The 16,100-nt window shown below is 66.0% G+C and overlaps 2 protein-coding genes and 1 long non-coding RNA gene across 3 annotated transcripts in view; 2 read left to right on the plus strand and 1 right to left on the minus strand.

Annotated features, from left to right (window-relative positions):
• Positions 1 to 7,947, minus strand: part of LOC137458141 (protein unc-13 homolog A-like) — a 17,537-nt gene extending 9,590 nt beyond the window's left edge. The window contains exons 1-2 of the mRNA XM_068169825.1: positions 7,927 to 7,947; positions 4,528 to 4,674 (exon numbers count right to left, since the gene is read on the minus strand). Of these exons, the coding sequence (XP_068025926.1) occupies positions 4,528 to 4,674; positions 7,927 to 7,947 (168 nt within the window). The remainder of the gene's footprint in view (positions 1 to 4,527; positions 4,675 to 7,926) is intronic.
• Positions 7,667 to 14,276, plus strand: LOC137458142 (kinesin-like protein KIF18B). The gene is made up of 14 exons (XM_068169826.1): positions 7,667 to 7,716; positions 7,793 to 8,246; positions 8,781 to 8,938; positions 9,358 to 9,462; positions 9,741 to 9,851; positions 10,013 to 10,210; positions 10,346 to 10,522; positions 10,771 to 10,845; positions 10,964 to 11,076; positions 11,380 to 11,494; positions 11,723 to 11,829; positions 12,480 to 12,700; positions 13,185 to 13,710; positions 14,123 to 14,276. Exons 2-14 carry the CDS (start codon positions 7,946 to 7,948, stop codon positions 14,274 to 14,276), a joined length of 2,361 nt encoding a protein of 786 aa, XP_068025927.1. The 5' UTR covers positions 7,667 to 7,716; positions 7,793 to 7,945.
• A 571-nt stretch (positions 14,277 to 14,847) lies between these two features.
• LOC137458137 (uncharacterized) lies at positions 14,848 to 16,089 on the plus strand. Its single transcript, XR_010991576.1, has 3 exons — positions 14,848 to 14,937; positions 15,066 to 15,153; positions 15,556 to 16,089. It is a non-coding gene; the product is annotated as an uncharacterized lncRNA (long non-coding RNA).
• The last annotated feature ends 11 nt before the right edge of the window (positions 16,090 to 16,100 follow it).

A 16,100-nucleotide genomic window follows, 5' to 3' on the forward strand; every position in this document is an offset into this window, starting at 1 on the left:
TGCCATGGCCAGGGACACCTCACACCACAGCAGGTTGCTCACAGCCACATCCAGCCTGGCTGCAAACACCTCCAGGCAGGAGGCTTCCACCACCTCCCTGGGCAGCCTGTGCCAGGCTCTCACCACCCTCATGGCCAACAACTTCTTCCTCACAGCCAGTCTCAATCTCCCCACTTCTAGTTCTGCTCCATCCCCCCCAGTCCTATCCCTCCCTGACACCCTCAAAAGTCCCTCCCCGGCTTTCTTGGAGCCCCCTGCAGATCCTGCAAGGCCACAATGAGGTCTCCTCAGAGCCTTCTCTCCAGCCTGCACAACCCCAACTCCCTCAGTCTGTCCTCACAGCAGAGCAGCTCCAGCCCTCTGCTCCTCCTCGTGGCCCTTCTCTGGACACCTTCCAGCACCTCCAGAGCCTTCCTGGCACAGAGGCTCCAGCACTGGCCCCAGAGCTGCAGCTGTGGTCTCAGCAGAGTGGAGCAGAGGGGCAGAATCCCCTGCCTGGCCCTGCTGGCCACACTTCTCTTGCTGCAGCCCAGGCTCTGCTTGGCTCTCTGGGCTGCAAGTGCTCCCTGCTGGCTCCTCTTGAGCTTCTCCTCCCCCAGCACCCCCAAGGCCTTTTCTTCAGGGTGCTCTCCAGCCAGTCCCTGCCCAGCCTCTAGCAGTGCCTGGGATTGCCCTGAGCCAGCTGCAGGGACCTTGCCCTTGGTTCTGTAAACCCCCAGTCGAAAGGAAGGAAACCCCAAGCCCCAAAGAAGCAAGCCTCAAGCCACAGGAAGCAAACCCCCAGCATACAGTCACCAACCAAAGTGTGACCCAGGAGGACAGCAGGTGGCTGCTCTATAGTTTGGTAAATTCATGTGAAAGTCTGAAACCCTCTGGCAAGTGCTGACAAGTGAAAAGGAAATGCAGCAAGAATTAAGAAGAGGCTTTGTGCATTTGGGGGTTCATAGGAAGGAGGGAAGGGAGCATTTTCCTGGGGTTTACCTTCATCTGTGGTCCTTGAAGGCATACATCATCTAGCCTACACCATAGATGGGCAATGGGGATCTTACTACAAGAATGTAGTTTAGCCTGGAGAAGAGGAGGCTCAGGGGAGACCTCCTTGCTCTCTCCAACTCCCTGAAGGGAGGTTGTAGCCAGGTGGGGGTTGGTCTCTTTTCCCAGGCAGCCAGCAGCAGAACAAGAGGACACAGTCTCAAGCTGTGCCAGGGGAGGTTTAGGCTGGAGGTGAGGAGAAAGTTCTTCACTAAGAGAGTCATTCACCATTGGGATGTGCTGCCCAGGGAGGTGGTGGAGTCCCCATCCCTGGAGGTGTTCAAGAGGGGATTGGATGTGGCACTTGGTGCCATGGTCTAGTCATGAGGCCTGTGGTGACAGGTTGGACTTGATGATCTCTGAAGTCTTTTCCAGCCTGGCTGATTCTGTGTTTCTATGAACACCAGAAGAAGCCCGTCCAATCCAACACACTGTCTCTAAGCCATGACTATGGAGGGCTCAGAGGAGATGCAAACATCCTGATGCCATCAGCAGGTGTTGACCCCAAGTGCTACCGTGCCACTGGTGTCTGGAATGCATGCTTAATGACCCAAGCTAGCCTAAAACATTCTGCCTGCTTCAAAGTCTTCATGTTGCCCTGGATGGAGGCACTGTCAGACCACAGAACAGAGAAGCTGAGGTGGAAACAAAACTTTTTCCCCAGATTTATTAGGACCTGAGTGCTTGATGCTCTTCTAGTGCACCCCCATGCCTCCTCAAAAGCCTTCAGTGTCTGCAGTGATGGAAACCAGCCATACAGGAGCACTCAGGTCCAATTTATGGCACTTAGCTGAACAAAAGTCAATCTACTAACCTTGTCCTCCAGTTTCCCCAAATGAAAGCAGAGCTATGTGAGCAAAGAAAGAATCCCTGGGCAGTTTTGGTAATAAGAGCTTTTACTGCTTTGTCAGGGACCAGAAATGTTCTCTAATGAGCTACAGGCTGGGGACAGAGTGGCTGGAGTGCAGACAGGCAGAGAGGGACCTGGGGGTACTGGTGGACAGGAGCTGAACCTGAGTCTGCTGTGTGCCCAAGTGGCCAAGAGGGCCAATGGCATCCTGGCCTGCATCAGGAAGAGTGTGGCCAGCAGGAGCAGGGAGGTCATTGTGCCCTGTGCTCAGCACTGCTTAGGCCACACCTGGAGTCCTGTGTCCAGTTCTGGGCCCCTCAGTTTAAGAAGGACATTGAGAAACTTCACAGTATCACAGCATCAGAGTATCACAGGCTCACAGTATCACCAAGGTTGGAAGAGACCTCAAGGATCATTGAGTCCAACCTGTCACCACAGACCTCATGACTAGACCATGGCACCAAGTGCCACATCCAATCCCCTCCTGAACACCTCCAGGGATGGGGACTCCACCACCTCCCTGGGCAGCACATCCCAAGGGCCAATCTCTCTCTCTATGAAGAACTTCTTCCTCACCTCCAGCCTAAACCTCCCCTGGCACAGCTTGAGACTGTGTCCTCTTGTTCTGGTGCTGCTTGCCTGGGAGAAGAGACCAACCCCCACCTGGCTACAACCTCCCTTCAGGGAGTTGCAGAGAGCAAGAAGGTCTCCCCTGAGCCTCCTCTTCTCCAGGCTAAGCAACCCCAGCTCCCTCAGCCTCTCCTCCCAGGGCTGTGCCCCAGACCCCTCCCTGGCTTCATTGCCCTTCTCTGGACACCTTCAAGTCTCTCAATGTCCTTCTGAAACTGAGGGGCCCAGAACTGGACACAGGACTCAAGGTGTGGCCTAAGCAGTGCTGAGCACAGGGCACAATGACTTCCCTGCTCCTCCTGGCCACACTACTCCTGATGCAGGCCAGGATGCCCTTGGCCTTCTTGGCCCTGTGGGCACACTGCAGGCTCATGTTCAGCTGCTGTGCACCAGCACCCCCAGGTCCCTCTCTGCCTGGCTGCTCTCAGCCACTCTGACCCCAGCCTGTAGCACTGCCTGGGGTTGCTGTGGCCAAGGTGCAGAACCTGGCACTTGGATGTGGTCAATCTCCTGCAGGAATCCTCTAGCTACTAAATTCTTCAGGACATAGCTTCCTCCTCCTTGCTGCTGCAAGACTTATTGTTGGAAACCACCAGTAACTAATTACAGACCAGCTCCTTGTGTCAGGAGCTCCAAAAGAAAGGAAATATTCATTAGAGATGTCTGCTTCCCCTCCAAATGAAATAGCACCCACAAGCAACTCCTTATGGGCCATAACTGAGGGAGTGGAGCCTGCAATGAGCAAGGGCAGGTGTCATGCCAGGGCTGTGGTCACTGAAAGTCCTCCTAAGATGTAATCTGGCAGAGAGAGTGCACAGCAAGCCCTTGAATCATAGAATCATAGGGAAGGCTGCCTGGGGAGGTGGTAGAGTCACATCCCTGGAAGTATCTCAGAGAGCTGTGGATGTGAGTCATGGTCCAGACAGGGGACTGGTGGTGCTTTGTGAGAGTGATCTCAAATGCAACAACTCAGGAGACTACACCAGGGGTTCACTGCCATCAACAGTGAACCTTCACTGTGTCATCACAGAATGCCAGGGGGGGAAGGGACCCCCAGAGCTCATCCAGGCCAACCCCCCTGCCAGAGCAGGAGCACCCAGAGCAGCTCACACAGCAACACAGCCAGGCAGGTCTTGAATAGCTCCACAGAGGGAGACTCCACAACCCCCCTGGGCAGCCTGCTCCAGGCTTCTCTCACCCTCACAGGGGAAAAATTCTTCCTCCTCTTTCCATGGCACTTCCTCTGCCTCAGCTTCCACCACTGCCCCTTGTGCTGCCATTGGGCATCCCCCAGCAGAGCCTGGCTCCAGCCTCTGGGCACTCCCCCTGCACAGCTTTAGCCACAGCAAGGAGCTCACCCTCAGGTTCCTCCTCTGCAAGCTCCAGAGCCCTCAGCTGCCTCAGGCTCTCCTCCTAAGGAAGATCTTCCACTGCCTGCAGCATCTTTGTGGCTCTGTGCTGGACTCTCTCAAGCAGCTCCCTGTCCCTCTTGACCTGAGGGGCCCAGAACTGGACACAAGATTCCAGATGTGGCCTCAGCAGGGCAGAGCAGAGGGGGAGGAGAACCTCTCTTGACCTACTCACCACAGCCCTCCTAACCCACCCCAGGATGCCCTTGGCCTTCTTGGCCACCAGAGCACATTGCTGGCTGATGCTCAACCTCCCATCCAGCAGCACCCCCAGGTCCCTTTCCCCTTCCCTGCTCTCCAGCAGCTCAGTCCCCAGCCTGTACTGCTGCATGGAGTTGTTCCTTCCCAGGTGCAAGACTCTCCCCTGGCCCTTGTTGAACCTCATCAAATTTCTCCCTGCCCAGCTCTCAGCCTGTCCAGGTCTTGCTGCATGGCAGCACAACCTTCTGGTGTGTCAGCCACTCCTCCCAGCTTGGTGCCAGCAGCAGACTTGCTGGCAGTGCCCTCTGGCACTGTTTGCCCATAAGCTGGTGTGCAATAGGTAGGGAAAAGTGAGAGGAGAAAGGTGGAAAGGTCAAGTGAAGAGAGGAAGAAGTTTATGGCTACCACCACTGTGAGGGTCCAAAGCTGTCTCTCTGGTGCAGTCCTGCTGCTCCTTCTGATCTTCTCTGGATCCTGGTGGGGAAAGCTTTCCTCCTGGGTATTCTTTGCCTTCTTGTGGCAGCCTCTTCTTCTTCCTCTTCTTCTTGTAACCTGTCCCATTGAAAAGGAGACCTCTGTTATAACCAGCTTCACACCTGCCTGTGTCCAAACTCCTCCTCTTTCCACCCCTCCTGCCCCCAAGAGTAAGGCTTCCACTCATGCCCAAGGAGGAGTGCCTGAGGTGGGGTCTGGGCCCAAGGCATGGTCTGCCTTGGAGCTGGGCAGCTGTGGGCCAGGAGCTGTGTTTGTGTATTCTAATGACATCAGAAGGAGCAGAGCTGCTTCCACCCTCAACAGACCTGGGATGCTGTGGTTCCACACTGCCAGTCACAGAGTCACAGAAACACTCAGGTTGCAAAAGAGCCTCAGGGTCACCAAGGCCAACCCAGAACCCTGCTCTGCAAGGGTCACCCCTCAAGCATAGCCCCAAGCACCACAGCCAAACCACAGGAACACATCCAGACAGGGATGGAAAGGCTTCAGAGAAGGAGACTCCACACTTTCTGTGCTTGGATCCTGGCTGGGGAGGAGCTGGGCAAAGAGGAATCCCTGGGGAGCTGCTTGGCAGCTCAGGGGCAGCCCGAAGCCCCCACACTGTCCCCTACCCTGTGAGGGCTGTGCCCCCTGGGGGCCTTCAGGGAGTCTGTGGGGCTGGAGGTGCCCTGAGCCCAGGGGCTGGCACAGCCACTGTCCCTGGGGCTGGCCCTGGGGGGCAGGGTGGGGATGCCAAGTGCCACTTGTGGGGTACCTCGGTGCCCCAGAGCAGCTGTCTGTGTGGGCAGAAGCCCTGCCTGGCACTGCTGCCAGCGGCCCAGGACAGCCCCAAGGGCACAGAGCTGGCTGGGCACGAAAGGCAATCCAGCAGCCTCAGTGCCACCAGCCCTCTGCTCCCCAGAGCCTCTGGGTCCCCAGAGCTGGCACCCAGGGGACATGGGGCTGCAGGGAGGCCTCTGCCCCGGGCCTGGCTGGGTGCCAATGGCCTCTTTGCCTTCCTCAGAGCCCTTTGCCCCCCGGGGGTGGGCAGCAGGCACAGAGCTGATGCAGGCAGCAGGGCAGGCAGAGCAATCTATGCCTCAGGCTGGGAGTGAGGATGGGGACCAGGTGCCTGCAGCAGAGCCAGGGCAGCAGGTCAGGACCTGCAGGGCAGGATTCAAGAGCAGAACCTCTCAGCACTGCCCTGCAGCTCTCTGGCTCCCTACTGCAACTCCTGCCCCACGAGCAGCAGCTGGGCAAGGAGCTCGGGGCCAGCGTGGGGCTGGGTTAAGCAGCTGATTGCCAGCTGCCCTCTGAAGCAAAGCCTCTGCTCGGGACAGGGACTGTGGCAGCCGGCAGGAGCGGAGCTGCGTTTGCTGCTTGTGCCCAGCGCTGCCTCCTGCCCTTCTCTGCTCTCTCGGCAGCCCCGCAGCAGCCTTCAGGCCCTCTGAGCGGCAGCGCAGCGAGAGGAGCCCCAGAGTGCTCCGTGCCCCGGCTCGGAGAGCAGAGCCCTTGGCGATGTGTGGGCAGCGCTGGGGCTGGGGCCGGGGCCGGGGCCGGGGCGGGGGAGCCCTTGCAGGCCCTGAGGGGTGCCCGGGGCTGGCTCCTCAGGGCAAAGATGGCGGCCAGGCCCCGGCGGCCTACAGCTCCCATGGTGCACTGCGCGGAGCGGCCGCGGCTCGCGGGCGGAGCGGCCGGCAGCGGGCGGGGCTCGTGGGCGGGAGCGGGCGGGGCTCGCGTTGCTGAAGAGCCAATGGGAGGCTCTGCTCGACGATTGACCAATGAGCGCAGGGGGCGTGGTCGGCGGGACTGTTTGAGCCCTCATCGGTGGAAGCAGCGGTAAGAGGCGCTCCGGTGGCCCAAGGGCTACGGGAGAGGGATGGGGACGGCTGCGGGGGCCGGGGGCAGCCTGGAAGGGCAGGGGAGGACTGCGGGGCTGAGGCAGGATTGCGGGTTCCGCGGGGCTGAGGCGGGCTGCGGGGCTGAGGCAGCATTGCGGGATCCGGGACAGCCTGCAAGGTCAGGGGCAGCCTGTGGGGGCTGCGGGGCTGCGGCGGGCTGCGGGAGGCGGCGGTGGAAGCGCCCTGGGCAGTGCTGGGTGCGGGGCCGGGGGAGCGTTGCGGGGCCGGGGCTGTGGAGCGTTGCGGAGCCGGAGCCGGGCCCGGGGGAGCGTTGCGTTGCGCGGCCGGGGCCGGGGGAGCGTTGCGGGGCCGGGGGAGCGTTGCGGGGCCGGGACCAAGGCTGTGGAGCGTTGCGGGGCCGGGGCCCGGGGGAGCGTTGCGGGGCCGGGGCCCGGGGGAGCGTTGCGGGGCCGGGGCCGGGGGTGCTTTGCGGGGCCGGGGCTGTGGAGCGTTGCGGAGCCGGAGCCGGGCCCGGGGGAGCGTTGCGGGGCTGGGGGTGCGTCGCGGGGCCGGGCCCGGGGGTGCGTCGCGGGGCCGGGCCCGGGGGAGCGTCGCGGGGCCGGGCCCGGGGGAGCGTCGCGGGGCCGGGCCCGGGGGGAGCGTCGCGGGGCCGGGCCCGGGGGAGCGTCGCGGGGCCGGGCCCGGGGGAGCGTCGCGGGGCCGGGCCCGGGGGAGCGTCGCGGGGCCGGGCCCGGGGGAGCGTCGCGGGGCCGGGCCCGGGGGAGCGTCGCGGGGCCGGGCCCGGGGGAGCGTCGCGGGGCCGGGCCCGGGGGAGCGTCGCGGGGCCGGGCCCGGGGGAGCGTCGCGGGGCCGGGCCCGGGGGAGCGTCGCGGGGCCGGGCCCGGGGGAGCGTCGCGGGGGCCGGGCCCGGGGGGAGCGTCGCGGGGCCGGGCCCGGGGCCGGGGGAGCGTCGCGGGACCGAGGCTGTGGAGCGTTGCGGGCCCGGGGGAGCGTTGCGGGCCCGGGGGTGCGTTGCGGGACCGAGGCTGGGGAGCGTTGCGGGGCCGGGGCCGGTGGATCGCGGCCGAGGCTGTGGAGGGGCTCTGGGGACCCGCGGTGGGGTCGGAGCGTTGGGGCGGTTGTGAGGACCCGCAGGGGATGCAGGCTCCTTCCGGACGGGGAGAAGGCGCAGGGCTGGGGGGGGTGTAACGGCAGCCCCCGGCGGCAGCGGCGGCGGTTAGGGCAGGCAGGGCTCGGGAGCAGGCTCCGGGCTCGAGAGGTAAAGGCTTTCTCCAGCCTCAGGCTCCCCCTCCGCCGCTTCCCCTCCCCGCCTGACCCTTGTTGTCTCTTCTCAGAGTGCACTCTCAGGACTTTCGAGCCCAGAGCTGTGTTCTTCGGTGTTCTTCAGCCGGCGCTTTCCTTCGAGCGGTGCTTTTCTTGTGGCGGTGCTGTGCGAACCCTAAGGGGAGTGCCCTGAGCCTTGTGTCACCTTCGTCGCCGCCGCCGCCATGGCGGCGGCCCCTGCCCCCCAGGAGGGCACCGTGACCGTCATGGTGCGAGTGCGACCCCCGGCCCCCGGCGAGGGAGCCGCGCAGCACCCGCTGCTGAGGGTGGTCGACCATCACACCCTCCTGTTCGACCCTGGTGCCTCCGGCGGTGTGCTGCCTGCTGGCCGCGGCAAGAACCCAGGCAAACATCAGAAGTTCCTCTTCGACCGGGTTTTTGCTGAGCAGGCCACCCAGGAGGAGGTGTTCCAGCACACCACCCGCCAGATGGTCGATACTCTCCTCGACGGCTACAACTGCTCTGGTGAGCCCTAGCAGCCTGCTCTGGCCCTTGCAGGAGCTCCTGCCCATCTGCCCCTGCTCTGGGTGGGCTCAGCAGAGCTGGGGGTTGGTTCCAGAAGCCCTGAGCGGCTGTGGCAGCAGTGGGGACGCAGCGGCTCTGCAGAAAGAGAAAGCCTTGACCTTGTTGTTGGCACCAAGCTGGGGCCGGGACAAGTGTGGCCGGGACAGGGCCAGTGCTGGCCTGGAGATGTCATCCGAGGGCTCTGGGGGCAGGCAGGGCCCAGGCCAGCAAGAGGAGAGCAGAGACAAGCCCAGATGAGTGTGGAGTCCTGCCTGTGGGGTGGCATCAGCTGGGAGCCCTGTGCAGGCTGGGCAGCAGGCTGGTGCAGAGGGCCCCGGGGGCCCTGCTGGACAGGATGTGAGTGAGAGGCAGCAGTGCCCCACAGCAGGAGCTGGGTTTGGGGCTGTGTCCCCAGCTGAGGCAGAGCTGGCAGCATCCCCCCAGTGCTGCTGTCGATGGAGGCTGCTCTCAGGGCTCCTCCCTTTCTCCTCCCAGTGTTTGCCTATGGAGCAACCGGAGCAGGGAAAACCTACACCATGCTGGGCTCGGAGAACAGCCCTGGCATCATCTACCTCACCATGGAGGAGCTGTTCAGGAGGCTGGAGGCCAGGCAGGAGCAGAAGAGCTGCGAGGTCCTGGTCTCCTACCTGGAGGTAGGCTGTGCCCAGCTGTGCCCCTCCTGCTGCCAGGCCACCACCTCCAAGGTCTGGGCTTGTAGTGCCAGGGCTACCCCTGTGCTGCCAGCTGTGCCCAGGGCAGCCCCAGACTGGAAGCAGGCTGCCCCTGGCCAGGCTGCTGGGCTGGTGCTGCTGGCCTGCCCCCTCTGGAGCTGGGGGCCACAGGGCAATGAGGGCTTCCTGGCTGCAAGGCCTTTGGAGGAGCAGCGGCTCAGTGCCTGGCTGCTGAAGCCTCCTGAGCTGTCCCCTGCCTTAGGGCACCTTCAGCTGCTCCTGCTGGCGGCAGGTGCCAGAGGTGCTGTTGGGTGGGCAGCAGGCCCTGGGGTCCCAAGCTCCTCTGCCTGCTGCCCTCTGGGGCCCCAAGCCTCAGCCTGAGCTGGAGCTGCCTGCTGCAGGTCTACAACGAGCAGATCCGTGACCTGCTGGAGCCCAAGGGCCCTCTGCCCATCCGGGAGGATCCTGAGAGAGGAGCTGTGGTTCAGGGCCTCTCCATCCAGCAGGTGGGGGTGGAAGCAGGCACAAGGTGTGGGCAGCGCTGTGCCCGCCCCAGGGGTGCCAGCTGGGACCGGGGGAGCTGGAGGGGGAGGGGAGGGCTGCGGGGCCCCGGGGCAGGGGCTGCGGGGCCCCGGGGGTGCCGGCTGGGTGGGTGCCGGCTGGCAGCAGCGCTGAGCCCGAGGCCAGAGGAGCCCTGCAGGGGCGCAGGAGGCCTCAGCCTGTGGGCGCTCGGTGCCCGTGCCGGGGCTGCGCTGATCCCTGCCCTCTGCCTGCTCCCCGCCAGCCCAGCTCGGCAGAGCAGCTCCTGCAGATGCTGCTCGGGGGCAGCAGGAACCGCACGCAGCATGCCACCGATGCCAACGCCTCCTCCTCCCGCTCCCACGCCGTGCTGCAGGTGAGGGGTGGTGCTTGGGGCAGCCCTTGGCACCGCTGCCCGGAGGGGGGCAGGCGGCGATGCTGTGCCAGGGCCGGCGTGCCAGGGCTGCTGCCGCGGCTGCGAGCGGCGAGCCCGAGCGCCCTGCGGAGCCGCAGCCTGCCCTCTGTGTGCCCTCCCAGGTCTACGTGAAGCAGCAGGACCGCGCCGAGGGCCTCGCTGGGGCCGTGCGGGTGGCCAAGATGAGCTTGGTCGACCTGGCCGGCTCGGAGCGAGCCGCGGTGGCCAAGACCAGCGGCGAGCGGCTGCGGGAGGGAGCCAGCATCAACCGCTCGCTGCTGGCCCTGCTCAGCGTCATCCAGGCGCTGGCTGGGGCCAAGGTGAGGCTGCCGCTGAGGGGCCCTGAGCGCCGTCCCCACGGCAGAGCTGCCGTGGGCTGGGCCTGGCCGGGGCTGGGAGCCGGGGGCTGGGAGCCGAGGGCCAGCCCCTGAGCGGAGCCTCGCTGTGCCGGGCAGGGCAAGCAGAGCCACGTCCCGTACCGGGACAGCAAGCTGACGCGGCTGCTGAAGGACTCCATCGGCGGCAACTGCCGCACCCTGATGCTGGCTGCCCTCAGCCCCTCGCCGCTCTGCTGCCAGGACACCCTCAACACCCTCAAGTATGCCAGCAGGGCCAAGGAGATCCAGGTCTCGGTGAGCACCTCGCCCCGCGGCCGGCAGCTGCTGGGGCTGCCCGGGAAGGAGCCTGGGGCAGGCTGCTGCCTCCCTGCCGCCTCCCTGCCGCAGCCGGGCTGCCTCTGGAGCCCCTCTCAGAGTCAGCTGCAGCCCCTCGGGCCCCACCAGCCCAGGGCAGGCTGAGGAGCTGCCCCGCTGCCGCCTCAGCGGAGGGGAAGGAGCTGTCCCGGTGCTGCTCTCAGCTCCGCTCCTCCCTCTCCCCGCAGCTCAAGAGCAACCTGCCGAGCCCGGACTCCCACGTCTGTCCGTACGTTGTGCTGTGTGCGCAGCTGAGAGCGGAGGTGAGCTGCCGGGGGCAGGGCTGGGCTCTGTCTGCGGCTCTGCTTTGCCTGGCACCCAGCCTGCTGAGCTGCTGGGGCTCAGGGCATGCTCTGAGCCAGGGCTGCCCCTTGCTCACAGGTGGCAGAGCTGCAGGCCAAGCTCCGTGCCTATGAGGATGCTGCCCGCGGGGCACAGAGCCAGGCGCCAGAGCCGCTGCCTGCCCTCGGCTCCAGCCCCTTGGAGCTGCCCAGGTGAGGCTGCTGGGCAGGAGGGAGGGAGCCTGGGCTGGCACCTTGGGGTCCCCCAGGGCCAGGAGCTTGCAGAGTTTGGCTGCTGGCTGCAGCCCAAGTGGCTGCCAGGACGCAGCTGAGCTGCTCTGCTGCTGTGCCACAGCCTCTCCGCTGCCCAGCTGGAGTGAGGAGCCTGGCAGCCCCCAGAGCTGGGGGACAAAGGCCAAAGCTGCCCTTGGCTCCATCCCAAACCTTGGTAGGCCAAGGGATGGCTTCCCCAGAGGCTCTTCCCTGGCTCAGGGGCTGCTGCTGTGACTTGTGTAGGGTGGAGGAGGCTGTGCCCGAGGCGTGCCTGGAGCTCCCTGGTGGGGAGAGTGCTGGAGAGCAGCAGGAGCTGGCAGCTGGGTGTCCTGCTGCCTTGCAGCTGGCCTTGGAGGAGGTGAGAGGAGGGCTTGGCCTGGTGATGGGACCCAGCTCAGGTACCTTGCTGGGCTGCACTGGGCAGGCTGGGAGAGGGCAGGAGCTGAGCTGCTCTGGGAGGTCTGGGCTCAGCAGGTGCTGGGCTGTGGAGTGCTGGAGAAAGCTCTGAGCCTGGCAGGGAAGGGGCAGCTGGGGGCCCAGGCTCAGCTCAGCTCTGGCCTGATGCTGCTCTGGGGGCTTGCTGCAGGCTGCAGAGGAAAGGTCTGCCCCAGCCATCCAGCAGGCAGATGTGCAGCAGGAAGCAAAGGAAGCAGCCCCCCTCCTGCAGGGCTTGACTGCCAGCCAGCCAGAGGGGTGAGTGTCCTTGTGCCCCCTCCCTATGCCACTTGCTCCTGGCTGCTCAGAGAGTTTCAACCTTCCTGTGGTGTGCAGCCCCCTGAGGGTGCTGGAGGTGGGGGAGGGCCCAGGCCTTGGCTTACAGAGCAGTGCCTGCCCTCTGAGGTGGGATTTGGCTCCTAGAGAGCCAGTCCCAGGGGAGAAGCTCCCCTGGAAGGGTCAGCAGGGAAGGTTTCCAGGCACAGCAGCTGAGAGCCTTCAGTGCCTCTTGCCAGGCCTGGAGCTGCCTCCCCCAGGGCTCTGCTGCTGCCTCTGCTCCCCGAGGTGCTGCCCTGGCACCACCTGCTGCTGTCTGTGCCCCAATGTCCTGGCAGGGGGAAGGTCTCCCGAGGGAGGCTGCCTGTGCTGTGTGCCTGAGGCCCAGCACAGCTCTGGGGCTGCTGTTGGGTGCCCTGCAGCCCACAGGTGATCTCCCAGCTCAGGTCCTGCAGTGCCAGCCTGGGCACCCCTCAGTCTCAAAGCTTGCCTGGCCCAGAGCTCCCCCCAGGCTGTGCCCCAGCTGAGGAGGGGGCTCAGAGGTGCTGCTGGTGGTGCTGAGCCTGTCTTGGGTGCCAGGGGCTGAGGTTCAGCCCCTGACTGCTCCTTGGCTCTGTCTCTCTCTGCCCCAGGGCTGCAGCTGCTGCCAGGAGCTCCTCCCCAGAGCAGCAGTCCCTGCCCCAGGCTGGCAGCTTCCTTGCTGCTGCTGTGGCCTCTGAGGCACTGCAGCCCCTGGCCCCTCAGGAGGCTGCTGCCAGCCAGGAGCAGGCCTCCTCCCCAGGGAGGGCTGCAGAGGCCAGCAGGGCCAGCCCAGCCCAGAGGAGCCAGCAGGGCAGTGCTGCTGAGGATCCAGGTTGGTGCCCTCTCTCTCCTCTGTCCCAGGCTCTGCTGCAGGGCTGGGGGGTGGTGGGGGGCAGCTGCCAGCTGTGGGCGCAGGGCAGGGGCAGAAGTTTCTCCTGCCCTGGCACCCAGTGGGGGCTGAGCCTGCCTTTATCTCCTGTGGGTGACTGCTCTGGGCTGCATCTGCCCCGCTCAGCCCAGCTGTGGCCTGGCTGCTGGCAGCCTGTGTCTGGGCAGGGCTGAGCTCTTCCTCCTCATCCTCGGTGCCCATGCATGAGGCCAGCAGCAGAGCCTGGCTCTGCAGAGGCTGCTGCTGGGCACAGGCCAGGCCCTGCCCCGGGGCACTTGCTCTGGGCCCAGGATGGTTGGTGCTGGCTCTTGGGCTTGGTGTGGTTTGGGGCAGTCCCAGCAAAGAGCTGAGGGGGGTGGGGGGCAGGGGGGGAGGGCCTGGGAGCTGCAGCCAGGGAGCTGACTCGGTCTCTGCTCTGCTCCTCCAGCCGAGAGCTGCGTGGCTGTGCCTGGCGCCCCCGTGACCAGCTCTCCCCTGCCAGGCTGGCAGCACCTGGCTGCGCTCAGCAGTGCCAGGCTGCTGGCCCTCAGCCCCATCGGGAAGAGGAGGAGGTCCCCTGAGATGCCAACTCCTGCCCAGCCGGCCTCTGCCTGCAGCCTCTCCCCGCGGCCCAAACGCCGGCGGCCGAGTGGGCAGCCGGCAGAGGCTGCCAGGGCGGCACAGAGCCCCCCCAGCCCCTGCCCCCCGGCTGCAGCCCCCCCAGCCCCTGTGGCGCTGCCAGCCTGGCCCTGCGGCTCCAGCCTGTGCCCGGAGAGGCTCTCCCGGAGCCGCCTGCCCCTGGCGCCGCTGGCAGCTCCCCAGGGCTGTGCCCTGCCCCCAGGCCCTGACCTGGATGGCACCTACCAGGTGTGCAGGCTGCCAGCCTCAGCCAGCCCTGGGCCCCCGGGCTGCAGGGGCCTGGAGCCCCCCAGCCAGGACCTCCTCCGGCAGCAGGATGCCCTCTCGGTGCCCAAGTGAGTGCCGCCCTGGGGCCCTCCCTGCGGGGTTGGGGACCCCCTGGGTGCCTCCTGGGGGGGTGGCTGCGGCTCGGTGGGGAGGGAGGGTGGGCAGGGGGCACAGGGCTGGGGGGTGGGCAGCAGTGGGCTGAGCTCACCTGGGCAGGGGTTGCTGAAGAGAAAAAGCCAAGCAGAAGGCCCCCCTGTGTGCCACTTGCCCTGGCACAGTGTGTGCCCCCTCCTCCTGCACGTAGCTGCCCCAGGGATGAGCTCTGCCTCAAAGCTTGCCTGGCCCAGAGCTCCCCCCAGGCTGTGCCCCAGCTGAGGAGGGGGCTCAGAGGTGCTGCTGGTGGTGCTGAGCCTGTCTTGGGTGCCAGGGGCTGAGGTTCAGCCCCTGACTGCTCCTTGGCTCTGTCTCTCTCTGCCCCAGGGCTGCAGCTGCTGCCAGGAGCCATGAGCTCAATGTCACCTACCAGGTCTGCAGGCTGCCAGCCTCAGGCAGCAGCCCTGAGCCCTTGGGCTGCAGGGGCCTGGAGCCCCCAGGCTGGCAGCACAAGCAGGATGCCCTCTCAGTGCCCAAGTGAGTGCTGCCCTGGGGCCTTCCCTGTGGCTTTGGGGATCCTGCCCTCCATGGCTGGGTGCCTCCTGTGGGGATGGCTGCAGCTCTGTGGAGGGCAGAGGGTGGGCAGGAGGCACTTGGCCAGCAGGCACAGGCTGAGCTCACCTGGGCACGGCTGCACAGGGCAGAGAGCATTCCAAGGGAAGCTTTTCCTGCTCCTGCTCCTCCCTTTGGCCCTGGAGCATCCTCCAGATTGCTTCAGGAGTGCTGGCTGGGAGCAGGTTGGGCATCTGCTCTCCTGGCACTGGGGGTCAGGGCTGTGCCCTTGGGGGCCTGGGCATCTTTGGGGTGGCTTTTGGCTGGTGCAGCAAAGAGGCTCTGGCTCTTCTGGAGCCCTGTGGCTGTGCAGAGGCTGAGCCCCACCTGGCCCTGGTGGTGCAGGACACCCCCAGGGAGACCTCCTTGCTTCTGGGGCTCTGCAAATAGCTCAGAGTGAGGAGAGCTGGAAATGGGGACAGGGCAGGGCCCAGCCCCGTGCCAGGGGCAGTCAGGATCCCCCCTGGCACTAACCATCTCTGCCCTGCCTGCAGGCCCTGCAAGCTGGCCTGTGCCCCACGGACACCCTCTGTGCCCAGGCTGCCTGTGGGCTGCAGAGCCTCTGCCCTGAAGCAGAAGGCAGCTGAGAGGTGAGAGAGCTGCCAGCAGCTGCCTGTGCTCCCCACTGTGGGCCCTGCCCCATGGCTGCAGCTGCACCTTGCCAGTGCCCTCTGCCCCGAGCCTGCCTGGGTGCCAATGGCCTCTTTGCCTCCCTCAGAGCCCTTTGCCCCCCCGGGGGTGGACAGCGGAGCCGCATCCCCCAGCTGCGCAGCAGGCAGCGAGCTGCCAAGGCCTCTGCAGCCCAGGTGAGGCTGCCCTGGGAGTGAGCCCTGCTGCTGTGCCAGCCCCGTGCCAGCTGGAGCAGAGCCCTGCCATGGGGATGGTTGGTGCTGGGGGGTGGCTGCAGCCTGCTGCTGTGCCAGCCCCGTGCCAGCTGGAGCAGAGCCCTGCCATGGGGATGGTTGGTGCTGGGGGGTGGCTGCAGCCTGCTGCTGTGCCAGCCCCGTGCCAGCTGGAGGCACAGCCCTGCCATGGGGATGGTTGGTGCTGGGGGTGGCTGCAGCCTGCTGCTGTGCCAGCCCCGTGCCAGCTGGAGCAGAGCCCTGCCATGGGGATGGTTGGTGCTGGGGGAGGGCAATAGAGCAGGTATCTGCCAGGGCCTGGGTGTGCCCGGCGCTGCCTGCTGCCCTTCTCTCCTCTCTCTGCAGCCCCAGAGCATCCTTCAGGCCCTCTGAGCAGCAGCGCAGCAGGAGCAGCCCCAGAGTGCCTCCAGCCCCGGGTGAGAGAGCAGAGCCCCTGGGGAGGTGTGGACAGCCCTGGGCGTGCCCCGTGCGGGCCCTGGTGGGTGCCCGGTGCTGGCTTCTCAGCGCTGCTGAGGGGCAGGCGGCGCTGGGCTGGCCGCGGGGGCTGGTCGGGGCCGGAGCTGCCGGCAGGGAGCTGGGAGGAGAAGCTGCCAGGGCAGGGCTGGGGCTGAGGGCAAAGATGGCGGCCGGGCCCCGGCGGCCTACGGCTCCCATGGTGCTCTGCGCGGGCGGGAGGGGGCGGGGCTGTCGGCGTTCGAGAGCCAATGGGGGGCTGCGTTCGGGCACCGGCCAGTGAGCGCAGGGGGCGTGTCCGGCGGCAGCGTTTGAAGCCCTGCGGCGCAGGCGGCGGTGAGTAGCGCTGGGGCCCCGGGAGCGGCGAGGCAGAGGGATGGGGACGGCTGCGGGGAGCGGGGGCTGGGGGAGGCAGGGAGTGCTGGAGGCGGCGGTGG

This window comes from Melanerpes formicivorus, unplaced genomic scaffold (genome assembly GCF_026170545.1).
Source record: "Melanerpes formicivorus ecotype bairdi unplaced genomic scaffold, bMelFor1.0.p_v2 SCAF_225, whole genome shotgun sequence".
NCBI lineage: Eukaryota > Metazoa > Chordata > Aves > Piciformes > Picidae > Melanerpes > Melanerpes formicivorus.

What these genes read in the sequence shown, in the direction of transcription:
- LOC137458142 (XM_068169826.1), top strand. Translation starts at nt 7,946, where the DNA reads ATGGCGGCGGCCCCTGCCCCCCAGGAGGGCACCGTGACCGTCATGGTG. An exon ending in AGCCCCTTGGAGCTGCCCAG is followed by an intron (nt 11,077 to 11,379) that starts GTGAGGCTGCTG and finishes TGACTTGTGTAG; the next exon opens with GGTGGAGGAGGCTGTGCCCG. An exon ending in TGCAGCTGGCCTTGGAGGAG is followed by an intron (nt 11,495 to 11,722) that starts GTGAGAGGAGGG and finishes GGCTTGCTGCAG; the next exon opens with GCTGCAGAGGAAAGGTCTGC.